Genomic DNA, 20212 nt, shown 5'->3' with positions numbered 1-20212 from the left:
AGCTGGTTTCTTGGAAGCACATAAAATGCAAACATCCTGTTCTCCTGCTACTTTATCTTGGTACCTCTTGCTGGGCTTTCTTTGTGATTAGTTGCTTAGCCAGTCTTGGTGCATTGGAGGTATGGTTTTACACAGCAGGGTAAGGGGCTCATTGCTTGGTGTGAGGGGGCTTACATTCATAGAATCTAGAAAATCCCAAGTTGGAAGGAACCCACCAGGATCATCAGGTCCACCTCCAGGCTCCACACAGGACCAAATATCAGAACCTGTATCTGGGAGCGTTGTCCAAACGCTTCTTGAACTCAGCTCAGTGCTATGGCCACATCCCTGGGGAGCCTGTCCCAGCGCCTGAGCACCTCTGGGTGCAGAACCTCTCCCTCACCCCCAGCCGGACCGTCCCCTGTCCCAGCTCCATGCCGTCCCCTCAGGTCCTGTCGCTGTCCCCAGAGAGCAGAGCTCAGCGCCTGCCCCCCGCTCCCTGTGAGGGAGCCGCAGGCTGCCATGAGGCCTCCCCTCGGCCTGCTCTGCTCTGGGCCCAACAAATCCAGGCACCTCAGCCACTCCTCACACGTCTTCCCCTCAGGCCCTTCACCATCTTGTAGCCCACCTTTGGGCACTCTGTAGTAGTTTTATTTCCTTTTTGTACCATGGTGCCCAAACTGAACTCAGTAGTGATGGTGAGGCTGCACCAGTGCAGAGTAACCATTTAAATGGTTAGAAACAAAACATTTAAAAATGACGTTTGCCTTAGATTCTTGCTTCTCCTGTTGGATAGCATTGCACTAGGCAGCCTGATTCCAGGCTAGGTCACATTGCTGGGGGTCTGGAGTTTGTCCACCTTTTAGCACTTGAAGTGCTTCGTGTCCAGCCTATCCTACAGACCTGTACTCTTCCCTGAAGAGGCTGTACGTTACCATCTACGTAAGCTGCTGTACGTTACCATCTGCTTTTTAGAAGTGTCGATGTGCTCCTGTCTGCCCTGCCTCACAGTATTGCATTTTTAGTATTGCTTTTGAAATTACAGAATGCAACTGAAATTATCACCCAAGGTGTTACTCTGTCCCTGTGGCTAGCAACATGGGCAATGAAACACCAGACAAGCCAGCAACTCAGACCTGGAAGAGGGGGGAGCAAGAAGAGCTTTGGGTGGTCTGTGGGTGCCCACCACCCTCAGCAGTCTGAGGAAATTGTGTTTTCAGAGAGTTCTTTAAGAAAGCAGAATTTTTTGAGAAGACCTATTCTTAAATGTGCTTGGCCACTCGCTTTAATCAAAGTTCAACTTATCTGATCAATTAGTAACCCTAATTATTCCTGAGATTGGTTTCAAGGCAATTAAGCTACAGTTTCCTTTAGAACATACAGGGCCGTTCAGTTGTATGAAAGTTTTTAATGAATCACAGCGAAGAGGAAACACAATCTGCAGAAAAAGCACCACTCCAAACTACTTGTCAAATATTGAAGAATTATGTTAATCATCTCAGATTTGTCCAGCACCCTTACTGGTATGGACTGAAATAATAACAAATAGGAGACAGGTGCATCAGGTTCCCGTAAAAAAAAAAAAAAATCATCTGCATGTCTCACAGGCTAACAGCTCTGTGACAGGCTTCCTCTACTAGAGGGAGAGGGCGAGAGAGAGAGATTAAGTGTGAGAGAAGGAGAGGCAGAAGTTGAGACAGGGAGCAGCTGAGGAGGATCCCAGAGACCCAGCACTGATCCCACAGCTGAGCACTGACTGCAGAAAGGACACGGGAGCTGCAGCTTTGACAGCACTCCGAGTAGAAGAGGACTGTTGGGAGACGTGTGTAGGTCAGTGCTTTTTACCTGTTTGAGTAGCTGTGGTTGCTGTTAGGTTGCATGTTTGAGCTCCTTGTGATCACCTTCACAAGGCAGAAAAGCTGACCGGTGGGGAATAGTGGACACCACTAGTTCTAAACCCACATAAAGGAAAACTCTGTGACCTTTTTGTGAAATTGTCGGATTCCTGGGGCAAGCAGGGGTTGAAGGGGAGAGACATCCTCTCCTTCCATCATGGTTATTTCTTTCTATTTCAATTATTTCTCTGTTGTGTGTTGGCATAATTTTCTAGTTCTGGGTAAGACTTATTTTATTCTGACAATTGAGTGCTGGATACAGTTTGACAGAGGACAGCCTACAGAAGGAATGGGACAGCATTCCCAGCAACGGGAGTCCTCTGTCACCTCTGTGGGTGCCAGGCATTAACTTGTGCAGGCAAAGGACAGGCAGGGCAGTACTAGAACAATGTTGAAAAAAATGTTCAGGCATCCTGCAAAGAAAGTGGGAAGGCAGTGTGTGCTGTGGCTTCTTGGAATTTCAGAGGGATTTTCTGTAGTATTTGTTTCAGTGACAAACTTCCTTGCATGTGAGGGTATGAAATATTAAAATAGTTTGTAATGTGAGGACTGGGCATTTCTCATCTGTTGCTACTGGCAGGTTGGGGAAACAAATCAGAAGTGGGGTATTTATTAGGTGCTCTTTTTGCATGTAAATTTAAAGTGGGGGGAATGAGAAGAAGCCTCATAACTTGAATCCCTTGCGGCATCTGAATAGCGCAGCTTGCCTTACTGTGCAGTGAGTGCGTGCTCGAGTGCTGGTGCACGTGGAATGGTTCAAACATACACATATAACTGTAACTGGTGCAGAAGATGTTTGGCAGATCCCAGTAACTATATGGGGTCACATGAAAGCAGCTAAAGCATACCTTATTCTCTACATTCATTAAAGAGGTCAATGTGTTTAAAATATAATTTTCGTTAGTGTCTCAGGGAGGGGTGAAAAGTACTGAAGGGCTGATAAGTCTGGTACTATGTTGATGTTTAATCACATACTTGCTGAGTCCATGTTAAAAACCCTATTGCCATCTATTTTGTTTTCCCAAACGCGAAACAGCAAGTAAATTCCAAATACTGGCCAGCTCAGGCTTTGGAGCATGCAGCAAAGTGGGCAGCGACCACAAGAGAAAAGTAGGAATATCAGGTTTAGAGGCAGCCAGGCTCCGTTTAAATTCTGGATTGTGCTAGCAACCCCCTTCAGTCAGTCATGGATGCAAACAGATTAAATCAGTCCTGAAGGAAATAGTAGGCATTCTGTACGCCGTGGGAAGGAGGGAGCTAATCTGCAGTGTGAAAGTGGAGTACTGGTGCTTCTTGAATTTGTTCCACTGCTTTTAATCTTTTCTGTATGTTGAGTTGCATCTCAGTGTGTGAAAATCCAGCTAACTGTGGTGGGTTTAATCATGGCGTTGTATGAATAGTGATGATGGACCTCAGCTTACTGGGAAACTGGCATCTTGGATGTGGGATGTAAAAATAACCAAGGCTTTGGGCTCTAAAATAGTCCCTTAAATTTCTTCTGCAATGTACAGCATGGGTGATCTGGTGTTGAGGGGCTGGGTTGGGCATGGACATCTGCTGAGATGGAACCGTGAGTTTTTGGGGCACCACATTTATATAAAATCAAATGTGAGTCCAGAAGACTCATCTAGGGTAGCCATGTGCATGGTGTGACTATTGCTCATCCTGATGCAGGGTGCTTTCCTGGTAAAAAAAACAAATGCTGTTCTGTGATCCATTTAATTCCTAGCGTGATCTGATGGAAGGAATGTCTCTTTACATGTACATGACCAGCGAGACCCGTACTGTCAGATTCACCTGATTGAATATAGTACACAGGGCTGCAGGTAAATGATAGCCTTTGCCAAATTTAAACTTTTATTCCATTTTCTATGCCCTTACCCATCCTTAATTGAATGCAACTTTTTTTTCATATTGTATTTTCAAATATTGTGTTTGTGAGAATCTTGCTGCTAATATGCCAAAGTGGATGTTGTACCTGACTTTTGAGCTTTGTACATCTTGACCCACTGCTTATCTCTGAATATTTCTGCCCAAAGGCCCCGCTGACATCACCCTGACCTTCAGTGCAGTGACTGACCAGATACCCGTGCTGCCGAGGATGGTGTGGCTTAGCCAAGTGGCTCTAATGGGAGATGAGCTTTTGACCTTGGTTGTCTGTTGGCAGACTGGAAAATCTATTCAGCTTTTTGGACTCTTCAGGTCTTAATTTCTTTAGTCCTTGCTCTGTCTGGGCCATGTAGTAGGCACCAATAGTCTCTAGGAAGAGTTGTGCCAGTCATCTACCAGTTCTGACTGGTGATTTCATGTATACCAAAGAGGATGGGAATTATAGAGAAAACACAATTCTTCCAATCTTCTGTTTCTAATTAAAATGTACTTTTAAATTCAGTCCTGAAATTCTGTCCTGCAGCTGTTGCCTCTTGACACTTCTTCACTGCCCTTTATTAGGGGAAAGAACTTGCTTCCAGGGAAAAAAGCACCCTCTTTGCATTGAAAGTGGTGACCACTGCTGAATGTACAGGGCTTCGTTCTGACATTTTGCGGGTTTTCAATGGTATGTGTTAGCTTATCCACTGGCATGCAGGGGTTAACAGGACTTTTGGGTGGGCGGGTGGAAAACAAGCTGTGAAATGGAAGAAGGTCAGCCTCTTGGAGGGGTTTACTCGGTCACAGATGGTTTTAGGTTATCAGTCCCTTATAGGAGAGGTCTCCATCCCTTCCCCCCCCATCACCCAGCAAAACCTATGTGAACCAGGGCTGGAAATAAGACAAAGCCTTATTAGGTCTAGGTCCAGTGCACCAGGCAGAATTGTGGCTCTCCTGGTGCTTGCTGGAACCAGCTATCTACATAGCTAGGAGTTCCTCAGCCATTCAGGCTGACTCCAAGAGCTAAATGTGATTTGAGACTAAATACCATTGGCAATGCAATTTTCAGCGAGGAGCGTATGTAGGTAGGGGAGCTGCAGTAAGCCTCACGGCTCTGGATAGCTTACGTCCTCTATTTGGGCTAACTGCTAAGTGGAAGGCTTTTGCAACAGCTGGTGAGAACTGAATTCAGGTTTCAGTAGAAACCAGTCAATGGGGTGCATCCCATGGCTTACATGAAGTGTTACCGTCTTCAGAGACTTGTGAAGCAGCTGTTCTTATTCAAGGTGCTCACTGTTAAGACATCAGTTCCCGAAGAACCGCGTGATACAGCTGCTGCCCTGCGCCCATGAGACTAACATTTAAGGAATTATTCTTGGGATGATCATTAGGCAATGAACAGGTCATGGGAAACCCACTAGGACGCTAGAAGGTGGTGTCTGCTGCTGTGTCAAAGTTTTTTCAGCAGCAGATGAAAGGCACTGTCTTAATTTCTTGGCTTGCTTCTACTTTTTTACTACTGCAAATGTAACAACAGATGTAAAACTGAATGGTCTTAGCCCTAAGATCACCTTGAGCGATCAAATTTTCCTATACTGATGTTGTTTTCTTATGGTTTAGAAAGGTGTAAATATTGTCACCAGCCATAACTGTCAGGAAGAAAGAAGAAATTTTCCCGTTTCCCTTTGAAATTGCCAATCAAAATGATGTTCCCTAGCCCTGCAAAGAAGCTCCTGACCAGGTTTGAGCAACCCGGTCTAGTGGAAGGTGTCTTGCCTATGGCAGTGGGGTTGGAATTAGATGGTCTTTAAGGTCCCTTCCACCCCAAAGCATTCTATGGGTCTAGGATTCCATCTCTGGGTTGGAACAGTTGCCAGATGGTGCTGCCACCACCAGTGTCTCTTCCACTGAAAGATCAATTCTCTGAGACTAGTGGAAATGGTGCCCTTCATGGGCCTTCTGTCCTTGACCAATATAACACGAGTCTTAGTTACAGGACCAAGTGTGTACTGTATGTTCCCTTCCCATTAATTACGGGTTTTAGAACTTGTAATTTGATGGGACACCAAAAGAAACCTTGTTCTGGTTCTGCTAGCCATGACAGCATGTGAACCGTGTGAAAGAACTATTTCCTTCAGACCTCTCAAGAGTCTCCCAGTCTGTGTTCTACTATGAAGACCAAGCCCAGGCTTGGTTTCCCAATGCACAAATGCCAGAATCCACTGGTCTTACTTCTCTGCTAAGGAATGATGAGCTCTCCTACGGACTCGTGACCTCTGAGAACCCATCTACTGGTGTGTCCTACAAAACTTGGACGTACAGCTTGTCCTTTCCTTGAACAAACCATTGATCCACACAAATGTTTGTCCCTTGTGGCACAAAGTCTTGACCCAGCTGGCACTTGGAAATGCACCATTGCCGTGACTGATGGTCGCATATGACCAAGCTGGCCAACTGCCTTGCTTGAGGCTTGCCGGGTTCAAGTGTGCCTCCCATGCTGCAGTGGGAATGTAGGGGGTGTATAACCAACTCCCCACAACCGCTCGCAGTGCAGTGTAGACATCCCGGCTAGGCAGCTACTGAGCCCAGGCTTGCCTTCCAGGAGAGCGGAGAGGTGCAAAGGGGACAAGAATGTACTGTTTCTTCTCCCATTTAATGATATTTAGGGCAGATTAATAAGGGATGTGGCTTCTTCCATACAGATCGCGGATATCTGTGACCGAGAGACCTCTTGAACAGCTTTGAAGAGCTCTGTCATCTGAATCAACGGACAAAGCGACTGCGGTCCTAGGAGGCACAGTGTTGAGTTAAAGCAGGATCAGCTCAGAAGCTCAGCCTGTAAGGTAGTGAGTTTGGTCATGCTGTCACTGAGATTTGTGTGCGGGTGATACAGAGCTGGGGGGATGAGCTGCAACCTTTGCTGTCTGGTAGACTCTGTGTTGCTGTGGTCTGTAAATTGCTTGTAAATTTTCTGGGAATGATGGAGTCCTACAGTGAGGGCTAATTTCCCTGGGTAGAAGGCAGGCTCTAGGAGACCTGCCGCAAGTTTCCCATGGAGCTAACGTGTGACATGTAGCACAGGTATATTCTCTTTTCTACAATTTGTTGTTTTGCAGGCGTTGCTTCTTGTGACAGCAAGTATGGATAAGTTGTTTTTTCTTCTGGACATTAAGTAAAACTTGCATTTGCTTTGCAATACTTGCTGTAAATTCATCGACTGTATGAAAATGTGTGTCTGTTATGAAAGAAATTATGGTATCTGGTGTGTGCATACATAAATTGTAGATGGCATGAGCATTACATTCATAATCCCTGAGGCAGAAGAGAAGATCAAGCCAAATATAGATTTTCCGAAGGAATAAGTCACATAAAATCTGATCCTTGGGCATTCCTCCTTGCTCTATACAAGGTCTCCATTCATCACAGGAGTACTTGTGGCATTCCCCCTCTGTGACCTACTCAAAAATTTTCATGAAGTTGCACTTCTTACAGTTGCTGGCCTTCAGTTTTGCGACTCTAACAGAAGTATGAGGCTTTCCTTTAAAAAAATCTTCTGAAATTGGAAGACTCAAACTCAAAATATTATTTAATGTTAACAAACAATCAAACAAAGCCTACCCAAAGCTAAAAGAGAAATTTTAGGTGGGAGATTATTCTTCTCAATGAGTATCTGGATGTGCTAGTGTAAAACACAGCTTGGATTTGGGACTGAACACACAATTTGAATGTTCACTGTGTTGGAACTGTCCTGATTTTTATGCATTACAAAGAGAAATAGAATGCTGCATCTGTTGCTGATTAATTTATTATACTGATTTAAATCTTCTATTGTGGTCTGTGCTAATGGCTCTGTACCCCACCCGTGCTGTGCTTATGCCAATAGTAGGTCCCATGCCCCTGGATCCATCACCTGCATATGAATCGCTTGCTTGCTGCCTGTCACTTCTCTGCAGGTTTGCCTAATTTTGCTCACCAGTCTCTGCCAGCAGTTATGTCATAACTCGTCTGTGTTCTACTGTCTGAACCCCATAAATAACTACTTGTGACATCACTAGTACCACCAAATCCTGTGACTTCCAAATGTTTTCCTCATTCACTTAGCTGATTTATGGCCCTATCACTAGCGCCCAGTCTTAGTACAAAAGGGAACGGGCTCTTGCACTGTCTCATCCAGATAGAGTGATGGATACACAGGATGAAAGGCAGGCCTCCCATCCCGTCAGGCTGTCTGGTTTCTTTTGTTAGTTTAAAAATGTTGTCAGTATTCAAGGGTTTGCTTCTATTCTGCATTCACAGCAGTGGAAACTTTGCCACTGTCTCCAAAGGGGACATCTCTGCCCCTGAGAACCAGATGGACTTCTACACGGGATAAGAAATAGCCAAGTCTTATCTTGGTTATCTGAATGAGGCTAGTGGATGAAGTCCTCTGTTTTTCTGAGAGTGTTGAGCTATTTCCAGTATTAGCCCTGTTATGCTAGGACTGTCAGTAAAGAACATTTCATAGAGGAGGGGTTGGTTGCCCTTTGGAAGCATTTGTCTGCCTCTTTTGACTAAATGGCAACATCAGTGATCATCTTAGTGCAGAGAGCTTTGGTTCAGGCAACTGTGAGTGGAGATATAAATTCTGCCATGACAATTTTCGGAAGGTTTTTGCTGTCTTTCATATCTTTAAAAAACAAACAAACAAATAAAAAAGCCTGTGATTTTTTTTTTCTAGGATTAAACTGAAGTCAAAGTAAAAAACCAAGGTTATTCTTGTAATAATGGAGTAGAAATTTTAAAAGTAAGCAGGACATATTCTGAAAGTTTTTGTGCCAGCAGATACAGTATTTCCAATACACATTTAACATGGAAGACACTAGAAAATGTGACGTGGTTGGATTAATTCCACTGAAGGAATGTTCTCTTGCATATCCTGGCAATGTTATTTTAACTGTGCAGTCAATGTGTGGCATTAGGATGCTTCTGTCTCACTCTCCAGAAGACAAGAATTCACAGGAGTTTAAGGACTCACAGCAGCTTATCTTTAATCCATGTCAATTTCTGAAATATTTAAGACCATGTTAACTCAGCAGTTTACACAGTGCATATTGAGAGGATGCAAGTATGATGTCTATTACTATCTGTATGAATATCATCAGTATTTTTATTTTTTCAGCTAGGTTTGAATGTAGCCATCTCTTTATAGTTTGGAATTACGTTAGCATATGTCCACAGTCACACCTGAAAACCCTTGATTGACTTGACACGTGATAACATAAGAAAAAAATAAATTTCTTAACAGCTTTGGACCTGAGGCCCACGTTCATGTTTCGGTATAGATGCTTGTCAGAACTGCCTAATGTAGAAGGGAAGAAGCCTTGAGAAGCGAAGGGTGAATGTAAGCCTAACATAAAGACATCTTAGGGGAATACTGTTGCAAGTTAATGACAAGTAGTCACATTTGTGTAGAGTTAGACATTTCAGCTCCTGGAGTGGTGACATGTTTAGGAAGATGCAAGACTGTGAAAGGCAGGAGGGGATTATAGTGTTTGCTATTAATACAGTTCAGTACTTTGGAGGACAAATGAATTTCATCAGGAGATGGTGATTAAGAGTCTGTGAAGAGCTCTGCCACTTGCTGTGCAGTGCCTTGCCTGGTACAACCTGGAATCATCTTTTAATCATTTCAGTTTTGCATTTTTCCCTCCCACGAGCTGTTCATTCCCTTCATTTGCAATTTTTACAACACCACAAATAGACTTTTACAGTAGAAGGTATAAGATAATGCCAAAATATCAGTGTTCCAGCTAGTGTGTGTGGATATGTAAACTTAGTCTTACCCAGTGTTTTCATCAGGTGTAGTGTGGCAATTCATGGTTGCATGAACGTCAGTTGATACAGGAAACAGAAAGAAGGTGAAAGGTGTGCTGTCAAAGTCCCTCTTCCTTTTAAAACTGGTAAGGGTTGCAGTCACAACACGGTTGGACTGTGTTGAGCAAAGGAGTGCAGACGGGTAAGCAGAGACATAGCATTAATCCCACATGGGAATCTAATCTAATTGCTCTTTCAGGGCTGCAGTAACTCTATAGTTTCTGACCATCTCTCATATGACAAGAAATCTGCCTTCACAATTTGCTTGCGAGACAGTGATGTGTTACATTATATGCTGTCCACTTTATAAATATAGGGAAAGAGACGCCTTTGACAGAGGGTCACGAGTGATCTATAACAATAACTAGTTAATGCCAAGTTCACATTTCACCATTTCCTTCTAGAGTAAATACTAGCTTAAAGTCTGCTCTCAGGTCTGTTGCTAATTTAGACAAGCTTACTTAGATCAAGATGTGCTTCTGCTTCGTGCCCCAGTTTAGACATCCATCTCTGTGGCTTTCTTCTCAGCAACTGCTCTTGCCATCCATCAGAACTCAGCGCGTGAGTGCCATGTGGTGTAATATTTGCTTGAAACATGAGAGGAGGTCTTTGGAGGAAAGCCAGATGACATGTAAATGGACGATGTGTCAGAGGGATGCTGTTAGATGTGTTTGTTTTCAGTTTAGCCCCACTAGCCATTTTCCTACCCGTTTTGCATCATGCTTATGGTTCAAAACTGTCATGATGTGATTTGGAAAGAGGTGGCAGAGCTGTGTTGACTGTCAGGCATTTCTCAACTGGGATGCTGGGGATGTAGCAAGCAAGGAAGGGCAAACTGCATCATAAAGGTGAGCAGGATTAAGGTCTTTCATTTCCTTTGTGAACTGTAAATAATGAAATGTTTTGCCTTCTTCACAGGAGAGCCTATTTGTGCTGACCACAAGCAGCTGAGCTGAGCACAGCATCATGACAAGCCATCGGGCAGGTGAGAGAACAGCCACAGCTGTGGCTATCTGGACTAACCCTGAGAATAAGCCCAACTTGCTTTTGGTGTTGTTTGGCAATTAGGTGTCTGTCTCTCACCACTACCAGGAGAGACACCAGAAACTGGCCCATCAGGTTCTGCTGACCTTTGCAATTGGGTTTTCCTCATGCCAGACTTTGAATTTTTCTTTGGAATAATGACTGACGTAAAAGCATTCTCCGTCCAAAACACTGCTAGGTGTGTAAGCTGTTGTGGCCCTGGACTTTTATCTTGATCGCAAATTTTCTCACTCCAGCCACAGCTGTGCAATAAGTCAACACAAAATCACAGACCTTAATGCTCCAGCCTGTGGATACATTCCCATCCTGAAGTACGAGAATGGATGGTTCCTTTCTTGTCCAAGTGGAGCAGAGTAGAAACCCTCCCTGCTCTGCAGGGAGGTGATGCAGATTGCATGAACATTTCTGAAACACAAACACATTATCTTAATTGAATGTATTTTCCTTGCCTTTCTAGTGAAATCCTACAAGAAATCTTCTATCCCAGGAGTAAATATTGCCCAATTTGTGGATAGGATTCCAGAAGGATGCAGTACACCTGACTTTGAGCGGAAACCTGTCACTCTAACATTGCAGGAAGGTGAGATTCTTTTAAAAAGTCGAAGTCACAGACCCACAGGCTTGATTCCATGTCTATCCTATGTCAATTTTCCAGATTAAATCAAGCTAGTTTCTAAAGAGATTTGACACAAAAAGTATTGTGTGGCCAAAGTCTATGTACTACTTAGGAAAGTTCCATTAGTACTGCTGGAGTTCTCCTGTGTTTTAACGATTGTATGTGCAATCAAAATATGGCTCCTAATGTATACAACAAATCCTGTGAATTATTGCAGGAAGATCTCAAGGTAAGTATTTTGTAGCAAAAGGTTAAACACCTTGAAAAATGTTCATTGGAATGGATTGCCCAGGGAAGTGGTGGAGTCACTGTCCCTGGAGGTGTTTAAGGAGAGGGTAGATGTGGTACTTAGGGATGTGGTTTAGTGGGCAATATTGGTGGTAGCTGGTGGATGGTTGGACTAGATGATCTTAGAGGTCTTTTTCAACCTGAATGATTCTATGATTTTTATTTTCCTGTTTCACTAACTTGATTCATGCATGTTCAGCATGAGATTAGCTGCCTTTTAAAGTAAGAGGAACCGCTGGTGCTATTTAGGCTGTAGTTCTCCAGCAAGAAGCAATGCAAATTGTGCATAGTGTAGAGAGGAGGCAAATAATGAGCCAAGGTGCAAAATCAATGGGAAGCTTTCCAGTAATCTTTCTACCCTTGCAGCAAGTACCTTTTTGGAGTGGATAGCCTGCGTAGTTCGTGTAGCACTTCCTTCCTCACGAGCCTAAAGATTTTCTAGCACCCTGGATTTCAGTGTTGTCACACCCATGTGTCCATTTCCAATGGCCATTGAAATGTTAAGAAGGAGCACAGTGGCCTCTAGTGGTGCATCCAACCTCCACCACCTGCCTTTTGCCTGCCAGTTTCAGGCATGAACCAAAACATTGGTCGGTCATACTATCTAAACTTTCTATATTATTTCATTTAATGTAGGTTCTGCATGGTCCATATACAAAATATTAGGGCGTTAAGGTCATCCATTGCGTAAAGAGCATTCAGTGTCTATGCAGATGCACTCTGAGTTTCTTTAATTGTATTGTTGCATCATTTCATTCAGTGCATGGATTAGCTGGTACTCCAAGCCATTACAATTAGTCAAAAGTGTAATCAATTGGATTCAGACTTTAATAATAGTTTTGGTACTGCAATTTTGGAAAAATTATGAAGAAAGTTTCTTTTCGTAAGAATCTGTTGGCTGCATGGCCAACAGATCTTGCTGCATCATATATATTTTTTTGCTGGTGACTGCAGAAGGGTGTGGGAAATATTGCAAGAATTTCTGGGGAGACATTTTAACATTGTTGGTCATCTGAAGACCAAAACTATTACAAAGGAAAGATAGTAATCATTTCCTCCCTGAGCAACATCCACTCATCTCCTTTTCTATTCCAGTGTGACACTCCCACTTACCTACACATGAGTCACTTCTCTGATTAGTTGTTTTATGTCTCCTAAGACGCTGCAGCTGTTGGAGATTTCAGTGGTCAGCTGCAGTATACTCAGGTTATTAGAGGAGGAGAGATGGAGAGACCTCACAGGTGAATCCTGTTCTCTTCTCCCTTCCTTGCCTCTTCAGATAGCAGAGCCTGTGTGTTTGGAGTGCAAGGGAATCAGTCCCTTAGTTCAAGTCTAGGCTGTGGCACTTTTCCCTGTGTCAATAATGACAGGGTTTGTCTATATTCAACCATAAAAGGTCTTTAAATGGGGTGTTAGCCTGCCAGCCATGACTGCTAACACCCTCTAATCATTTCTGTAATCAACAGAGCTATAGCAAGTTCATCTTAGATGTGCTACTGGCACAATTTTGGTCAAGGTTATTAGGTTATTGCAGGTATCTTACATTAAATGTTCAAATTCCTCCAAATTAAATTGGTAATTTAGGCATTCTTCACAGGGAGAACCAAAAGAATTATTTTTAAAGAATGTCTCTGTCCAAAACAGCAAAAATGGCTCACTCTGAGGGTCACTTTATCAATAACACAAGGAGCCTGGCGTGAGAATCCTTATGCCCAAGCTTGTCTTCAATAACTAATTTCTTGCCTCTTTCAAAAGGTAAAAATGCCATTTTCAGAGCAGTGGTCAAAGGTGTTCCAACCCCTGAGGTAAAATGGAGGCGTGCAAAAGGAGAAATGGACAATCCTGACAAATATGAAATATTCTTCAGTGAAGTTACAAGTGAATACATTCTGAAGGTAAAGATAAAATACTGTGGACAGGACACAGAGAGGGGAGCACAATGAAAAGGGGAAGCCTGCAGTGGGCTATCGGGGTGGAAACATCAGCATCTAGCAAAAGTGGTTAGGTAATCAACTGCTAGAAAAGCCTAAAACACAGCTCAGGACTGAATTGCATCACTCCACCCGTATAATGACTTTCAGGGTGAAACAGGAAGAGAAGCTGAAGGTCAAAATAGATGCAGATTGCAAATACTAGAGATGATGACATTCTGATCATTTATTCTTTTAAAAAGTGCCGAAAGAGCAAAAGGGTCTAACTATTTCACAAATAAAAGAATATATAGATAACATCAGGTCTGAAATAGCACAAAAGTCAACTGAGCCATTTTTTGAGTCATTCTGAGAACAGAAGAAAGATCTGAAATTTCACCAAGTAGCTGTTTTATTACAAGTTGAATAAATGAACTGCAGTACATGGCTGCAAGCTCTTACTATGTTCTTCTTTTTAAGATAAATAAACTCACTGCAGATGACACTGATGTGTATCGTTGCTTTGCTATAAATGAATATGGGGAAGCTACATGCTCTGCTGGCCTCAGGATCATACAAGGTAAGACTGACTAGTTCTGTAGTCCAAATATCCTGTGGTCCCATGTAATTGGCTTCACTCTCCCTTGGGGGTGGGTGCCCAGAGTATCGTTGGTGTGAAGGGCTATTTTCTACGTCATTGAGGACTGGAGGTCTTCTGCAACTTCCCCAACTTTGGTGACTCCATGACAATATGAGCTTTAAGGCAACACAGGAGAAGCTGGATATTGTCATCAGTGCACCAGACCATGCCAAGAAGCTCTGGATTTAGTGTTAAATTGGCTTGATCCTTTTTTTTTTTTTTTTAATCATGTTGGACAAGTTGGTCCATCTTCTTTTGTTAGGGATCCATCTCATGTCACTTCAGATGTTTATGGTGCAGATGTATTCACTTGACCAGGTTCTGTGGTTCTCTTCGTAGTCAGTGGAGAGAAATAAGCAATTCATGAGTAAAATATAACAAACCTGCTCTGCGAATCTATGTGATCAGGACATGGATTATACTGGAAGTTTACATTTCACCTGTCTGCCTATAATGGAATTTTAAAAGGCAATTACCTGCATTTGGTCAGATCATCCTTGCACCTTGGCTCCCCATCTCTAAAGCAGGAAAATAATATTTCTTACCATTACTTAAACTGTAAGCTTCAACTATAAGGGCAAAAACAATCTCGTCCATTGCACAGAGTATCCACTAAGCACAGAAGCAATTGCAATAGGAATGTTGCATTATAGGTAGGGATGACTAGGCATCAGTGTCAAGCTAACAAGGAAATCCAGACTAGAATTTCCTCTTGCACTGATGACAGATGGAGAGATTTTATGGTTCATAGGCTTACTGATGTTAGTCTGTGTTATCTTGTTCATCTTATGAATTGCTTTTCATTTGTTTTCTCTTCTAAACTCTCAGTTGGCTTTAAGAGGAAAGCACAACACGTTCCTGCTCAGTCTGCTGATGGTGAGTTTTATATATATATATGTGTGTATATATATATATATATATATATATATATATATATGTATGTATATATACATTTTTTTTTTGCATTCCAAATACTTATCTATCTAGTACATTTTTTACTTATTCTTCTTCATTGCTCTGTGAAAGAAAAACAGGAGGTGGGGAGGAGCAAACTCAAAATGAAACAGTTATATTATTAGCATAGTATCAGAGAAAGTGCTAGAAGCCTTTGAGGAAGGAATAGGAAAACATTACCAGGACCTACCTGCCTCCCTAGCTTTATCAGGGGAAGGAATTTAATCTTGTATACACATTACAGCAGAAACAAATGAGATATTAAGTAATTTAGTCTCCATTCTGAGGAAATAAACAGTAGTATAATTCTTTAGGAGGTTTTCTGTCTTTTATGGCTTTGAAAGTCACCCAAACTTGTTAAATAAATAAAATAAAGTAAGAGAAGGTTAATGTATCTCTAGTGTTCAGTCCGCACTTTCTGCTTGTTGTTTACCTTTGGGTAAAGTGACAGTTGTAAACATGGCTTTGAGCTATTACAAATAATGATTCCAGGTATGTGCTAGAAAAGGATTTTTGGCTGTCAAATTCATCAAACATGTTAACGTGGCTGGAAAATTGTGGGTCTCTAGAGTGTCCTCTCTAGAAAGAGAGGAAAGCTCCGTAGGAAGCGGTGACCTTTAATGGCACTAAAAGAACATGAGTTTGGCAGATGAACTTGTAAGCTTCACAGCAGTTTTTTCGTAAAGGGTAAAAACATCACCAGAGGTAAACACAGAATAGTGGAATGGTCTCCTGCTGGGGGCTGTTTTGCATTATCTTCTTTTGGGGACCATATTTTAGAGTGTTGGGTATCTGATTTTTCTGTTGTTGTTTTAATCCCTCCCTCTCTGTGTGTCGTCGTTTTCCCCCCCATAATAGAATTGAAGAAGAAGCTTCAGGACCTCAGGAAGCTGCTGAGGAAGCGGTAAGTCTCCGTATAATGAAGGCCATTTTTACACTTCTCAGAGGTTTCTTGATATGGTAACTTCGTAGACCTTTGTGCCAATATGTTGTTTCCAAAGTTGCTGTGAGACAGCATATGTACAGACATATCAGAACAGTTTGCTACTGTCTGTGAGGCTGAGATAAACACGAGGTACCAACCTTGCTTTGAGGTGTATGTTCCTTTGCACTAGAAGATTTTGGCTTTAAAAGGTCCGTTTCTCCACTTTCCCATTTTTAGCTTACAAGTAACTTCATGGCTGAGTGGCAAATCTTCATGTAATGATCTCTCTGGGCAACCAGGGACTGAGCCCTGGTTCCCATGCCATCTGTAGTCTGCCATGTGCCCATTGGTGAGCTCCCTTTACTTCCCCAGCAGGAAACCGCAAAGACTGCCTACTGGGAATGATCTCTGGCCTATGCAAAATCTTGAACTGTGCTGAGAAATAATTTGGGAAAGTACAGGTTGGCCTGGGCTAAACTGTGCCAGTGGTTCTGATAAGTAATTATCCAGACTGCTGAATTTACAGTGTTCTATATGTCCCAGGGCAAGACTATTCCCTGACACCATTTCATTTGGTAGTCTAGATACAGAAAGCCTGTGCCAGAAGAGTCGTATCCTTTCTTGTCTATATGTACAAGAGCAAGTGAGCTACAGAAATGATGGAGAGTAAACTGAAAGAGGATTAATTGTAGAAAAAAGACATCTTGTTGTCTTTCAAAAATTCTTGATTTTTTTCCCCCTGTTTCTAAGGGCCCCAGCACCAAAACAAAAAACAATCGACAAAGAAGCAATCTTTCAACTGTTACTACATGCAGATAAAAGAGATTATGAGAAAATCTGTATTAAGTATGGAATTTCTGACTTCCGTGGCATGCTGAGAAAGCTTCAGGAGATGAGAAGGGATGCAGAGAGTGAACAAGGAGAGGTAGGATAAACTGAAAACACTGAATGCACTGATTTTTAACAAGGTGCCAAGTCCTACAGTTCCTCAGTAGCTTCTAAAAATGTGCTAAACCTTCCTAAATTGCATCACAGATGAAAATTTTATTGTATGACAGGCAACAATTTGTAACATGTTTTATAGTCCTATGTCTATATTGATGCAGATGAAAAAGCTACCTACTTTTTTGAGGTTGACTTCATAAATTTTAGGGGATAGTGAACTTAGGGTAATCCTTTTATTGAACCACAGAGCTAAATTCTGTATTCAGTTGTCTGTGATAAGAACATTGAAGAGTTATATGCCTGAGGGTCAAAATTGCCTGTTGCATACAGAGTATGTAGAAACCTGGACAGGTAGAGGTTGTGTAGCATATGAATGACCAGGGCATAGCATATACAACACAATTTGCCCACCAGAAGAACCTCTGGACATTTACAGGTGCTTCTTGTATACAAAAAGTTAGAAGTAGCTCTTTTCTGTGCAGATTTAAGGTAGGTTTCACATTTGTTCAACAGCTTAAGGACTTCTGTCTTGGCAGCTGTACCATTTACCAAGTTCTTGTATCTTTCTTTGCAGTTAATTAACAGTATCAGAAACATGGAACATATCAAAGTCAACAAGGATGGAACTGCTACATTTAGCCTAGAGATGGACCTGAAAAATAGTAACAGCAAAATTTATGTGCTTAAGGTAAGGCTTAAGATGAGTTGCCCAGGTCGTAAATCACCGTAGTTGTCTGCATTAAATGCTTGATCCGCTGGACAGTATCTGAGAGCAAATACGCATCTTAAAATAGTCTGTCCATCACAGAATCATTGACTGATTAGGGAAAAGTATTGGTGTGGGGGTCCACGTAATCTTTGGTGGTGAATATCACTCGGGATTTATAGATCCAAGTACAGTGGGAACATTTCTCAGTTACGGACATCCTTTTTACTTCAAGGGCTCTTCAGATAAGAGTAAATTCTAACAATGTCTTTCAGGTTGCAGAAATCCTGCAGTCTCATATCAGAAAGTCAGACTGATTTAATTCCAGCGTTATATTCGATTCTAATTCACTTCTTTGATAGAAGATAGCAAGGAAGTAAAACATCCCATCCATTTATGTAGTTGTGTTGCTGTGATCCTCATGTGACCAGAGCTGTGGATGTTCCAGTGGAAGATACATTTCAGTAAAATTGCAGACTTCTCTCTTGCCACTCATTGATATCAATAGCAAAAGTTTGGCCTGATTTATTTGAAATGCCTTGTGCTAGTTGTGTGTTGTCTTTAAGAATATGTTGTTACTCTTCCTAGGATGGTGAGAGGCTCAGATATGGAACAGGGGACGAATACAGAAAGCACTACCTGAGGCGGATTGGGAAAAGGTATAATTTCATCGTCAACGATGTGCAGCCAGAAGATGCAGGCGTATATCAAGTCAGAGTGGAAGATGTACCTGTTTTCTCAACTGAACTGGATGCTGAATGTAAGGATTTTGGTTAGATGTATGTGATCTGCAGCTGTATCAAGAAATTATTTTTGCTGGAAAGTTTCATGTAGGAGCATATGCAAAGCTCAGCAGTCAAAGCTGATGACAACAGAAGACTTTTTTGTGTTGCTTAATAATGGTTTGCTCCTTACTATAAAGGTGAAAAACATTTTGAGGGTGATTATGTTTTATGGATGTTGCATTTGTTGTCCAAAGGAATTGGACTAGGTTCAAGTGCCCTTTGGACTTCCGGATGGCAGTTGACAAATTCCTTAACTTACCCTATGCTGTAGTTTATTTTTGTAAGCTTGGCATAACAACCATCAACCTCAATACTAGTATCAGGATACTGAAACACATTAATGACTACAAATTACCAGCACATCACAGTGATGGGTAGTATAAATGCTTATACTAAAATAATAAAGACAAAAATCTGCCCCTCTATACTGTAGAAGTGGGCACAGGAGCATGTCTTAGTCTTTTTTTTTTTTTTTCTGCCTGAAGTAGTGTTCACAGGCATGGCAAGTTCTTGTCTTTCTTCCTTCAGCTGCAGCAAGTTTTTTTCTGAGAAGACAGAAATAACTCTATTTCTTTTCTGTAGCCTTTGATTTGTGTTTTCTCTTTTTTCTTTTTTTTCCAGCCATCCCTGTGAGATTTCAGCAGCCACTTCGTGATGTGCATTGTCCTGAGAAGGGAAATGCTGTCTTTGAGTGTATCCTACGCAGTCCTTGCTATGATGCTGTGTGGCTACATAAAACCCACCCCCTTGAGGCAAGTGAGAAGCACCAGATCTCCATAACCCCTGACGGTCTGACCCATCAGCTTGTTATCAAGGATGTTGAGGCCTCTGACAACGGCATGTACACACTCGACACTGGACTCTGTTCCTCCAATGCCTATCTTCTTGTAGAGTGTAAGTGACAATATATTTTTCCCACAGTGTTGGCCTGAAGCATGTAAATAAGATAATAATCCTCTCACTGTCTTATTGCTCACTGAGAAACAAATTGTGGAGCCTCAAGTTCCTAAAGTGTATCTGTAGAAATGAAGGTCTGTTTAGACCTTCTTTTCTCTTCAGATGAGACATTTTTTTTTATTAATTATGACAAGCTCTATTTGTTTATTTCCTCTGCAGTTGGAGAAGTATGAAGTACTATGTACTGTGTAGTACTACTTAGTACATAGTACTACTATGAAGTAGTATGTTCTCTATCATTTACCTAAAAATACTCCATATCCTAGCATGTGTTTTTAATGAGGATGCAGCATACATACAATCAAGGGAATTTAGAGGGCATCTTGCTAGATGGTATTTTCTTTCCAAAGTAGGGGTTAAACAGGTTAGAAGCAGCTCAGAGGAAGGTGGGAAATGTGCCTTCCAGTTAAAGCAGATTCAGGCTGGATATGAGGAAAAGGTTCATCACCTGAGGGTGGTCAGGCACTGGAACAGGCTCCCCAGGGACATGGTCACGACACCAAGCCTGACAGAGTTCAAGAAGACACGTGATTTATTTATTTATTTTTAATGTGGTCCTCTGGAGACCTAGAAGTTGGGCTTGGTGATCCTTGTGGGTCCCTTCCAACTTGGATATTCTATGATTCAGTCTTCACTATGATTCAGATTAGTAGTTAGCTGGCTTATATTTTTTGATTATCAAATGTAGTTGTTTCGGTTTCTTTTGAGTTCCTGCTGCAGCAAAAGCTTTCATAAAGACCTTTTTTGGTAATCCTTCAGAAACAGGGCAGGTTGCTGAGTATGACATAAAAAGCAACTGCCTGTTGACTTACTGAGCTGTCAATGCTCTACAGAAATTATATCTAG

At 42.0% G+C, this 20212-nt stretch overlaps 1 protein-coding gene across 1 annotated transcript in view; it reads left to right on the top strand.

Moving 5' to 3' along the window:
- Window positions 1–1664: 1664 nt before the first annotated feature.
- Window positions 1665–20212, top strand: part of IGFN1 (immunoglobulin like and fibronectin type III domain containing 1) — a 34260-nt gene continuing 15712 nt past the window's right edge. Inside the window, exons 1-12 of the mRNA XM_082778367.1 lie at window positions 1665–1809; window positions 6446–6586; window positions 10515–10581; window positions 11098–11220; window positions 13300–13439; window positions 13935–14034; window positions 14923–14970; window positions 15907–15952; window positions 16724–16898; window positions 17493–17606; window positions 18213–18384; window positions 19031–19303. Coding sequence (XP_082634493.1) covers window positions 10563–10581; window positions 11098–11220; window positions 13300–13439; window positions 13935–14034; window positions 14923–14970; window positions 15907–15952; window positions 16724–16898; window positions 17493–17606; window positions 18213–18384; window positions 19031–19303 — 1210 coding nt within the window. The 5' untranslated portion in view covers window positions 1665–1809; window positions 6446–6586; window positions 10515–10562. The remainder of the gene's footprint in view (window positions 1810–6445; window positions 6587–10514; window positions 10582–11097; window positions 11221–13299; window positions 13440–13934; window positions 14035–14922; window positions 14971–15906; window positions 15953–16723; window positions 16899–17492; window positions 17607–18212; window positions 18385–19030; window positions 19304–20212) is intronic.

This window comes from Aythya marila, assembly GCF_965140915.1.
Source record: "Aythya marila genome assembly, chromosome: 24".
NCBI lineage: Eukaryota > Metazoa > Chordata > Aves > Anseriformes > Anatidae > Aythya > Aythya marila.
This window is presented reverse-complemented; position numbering and strand designations above follow the sequence as displayed.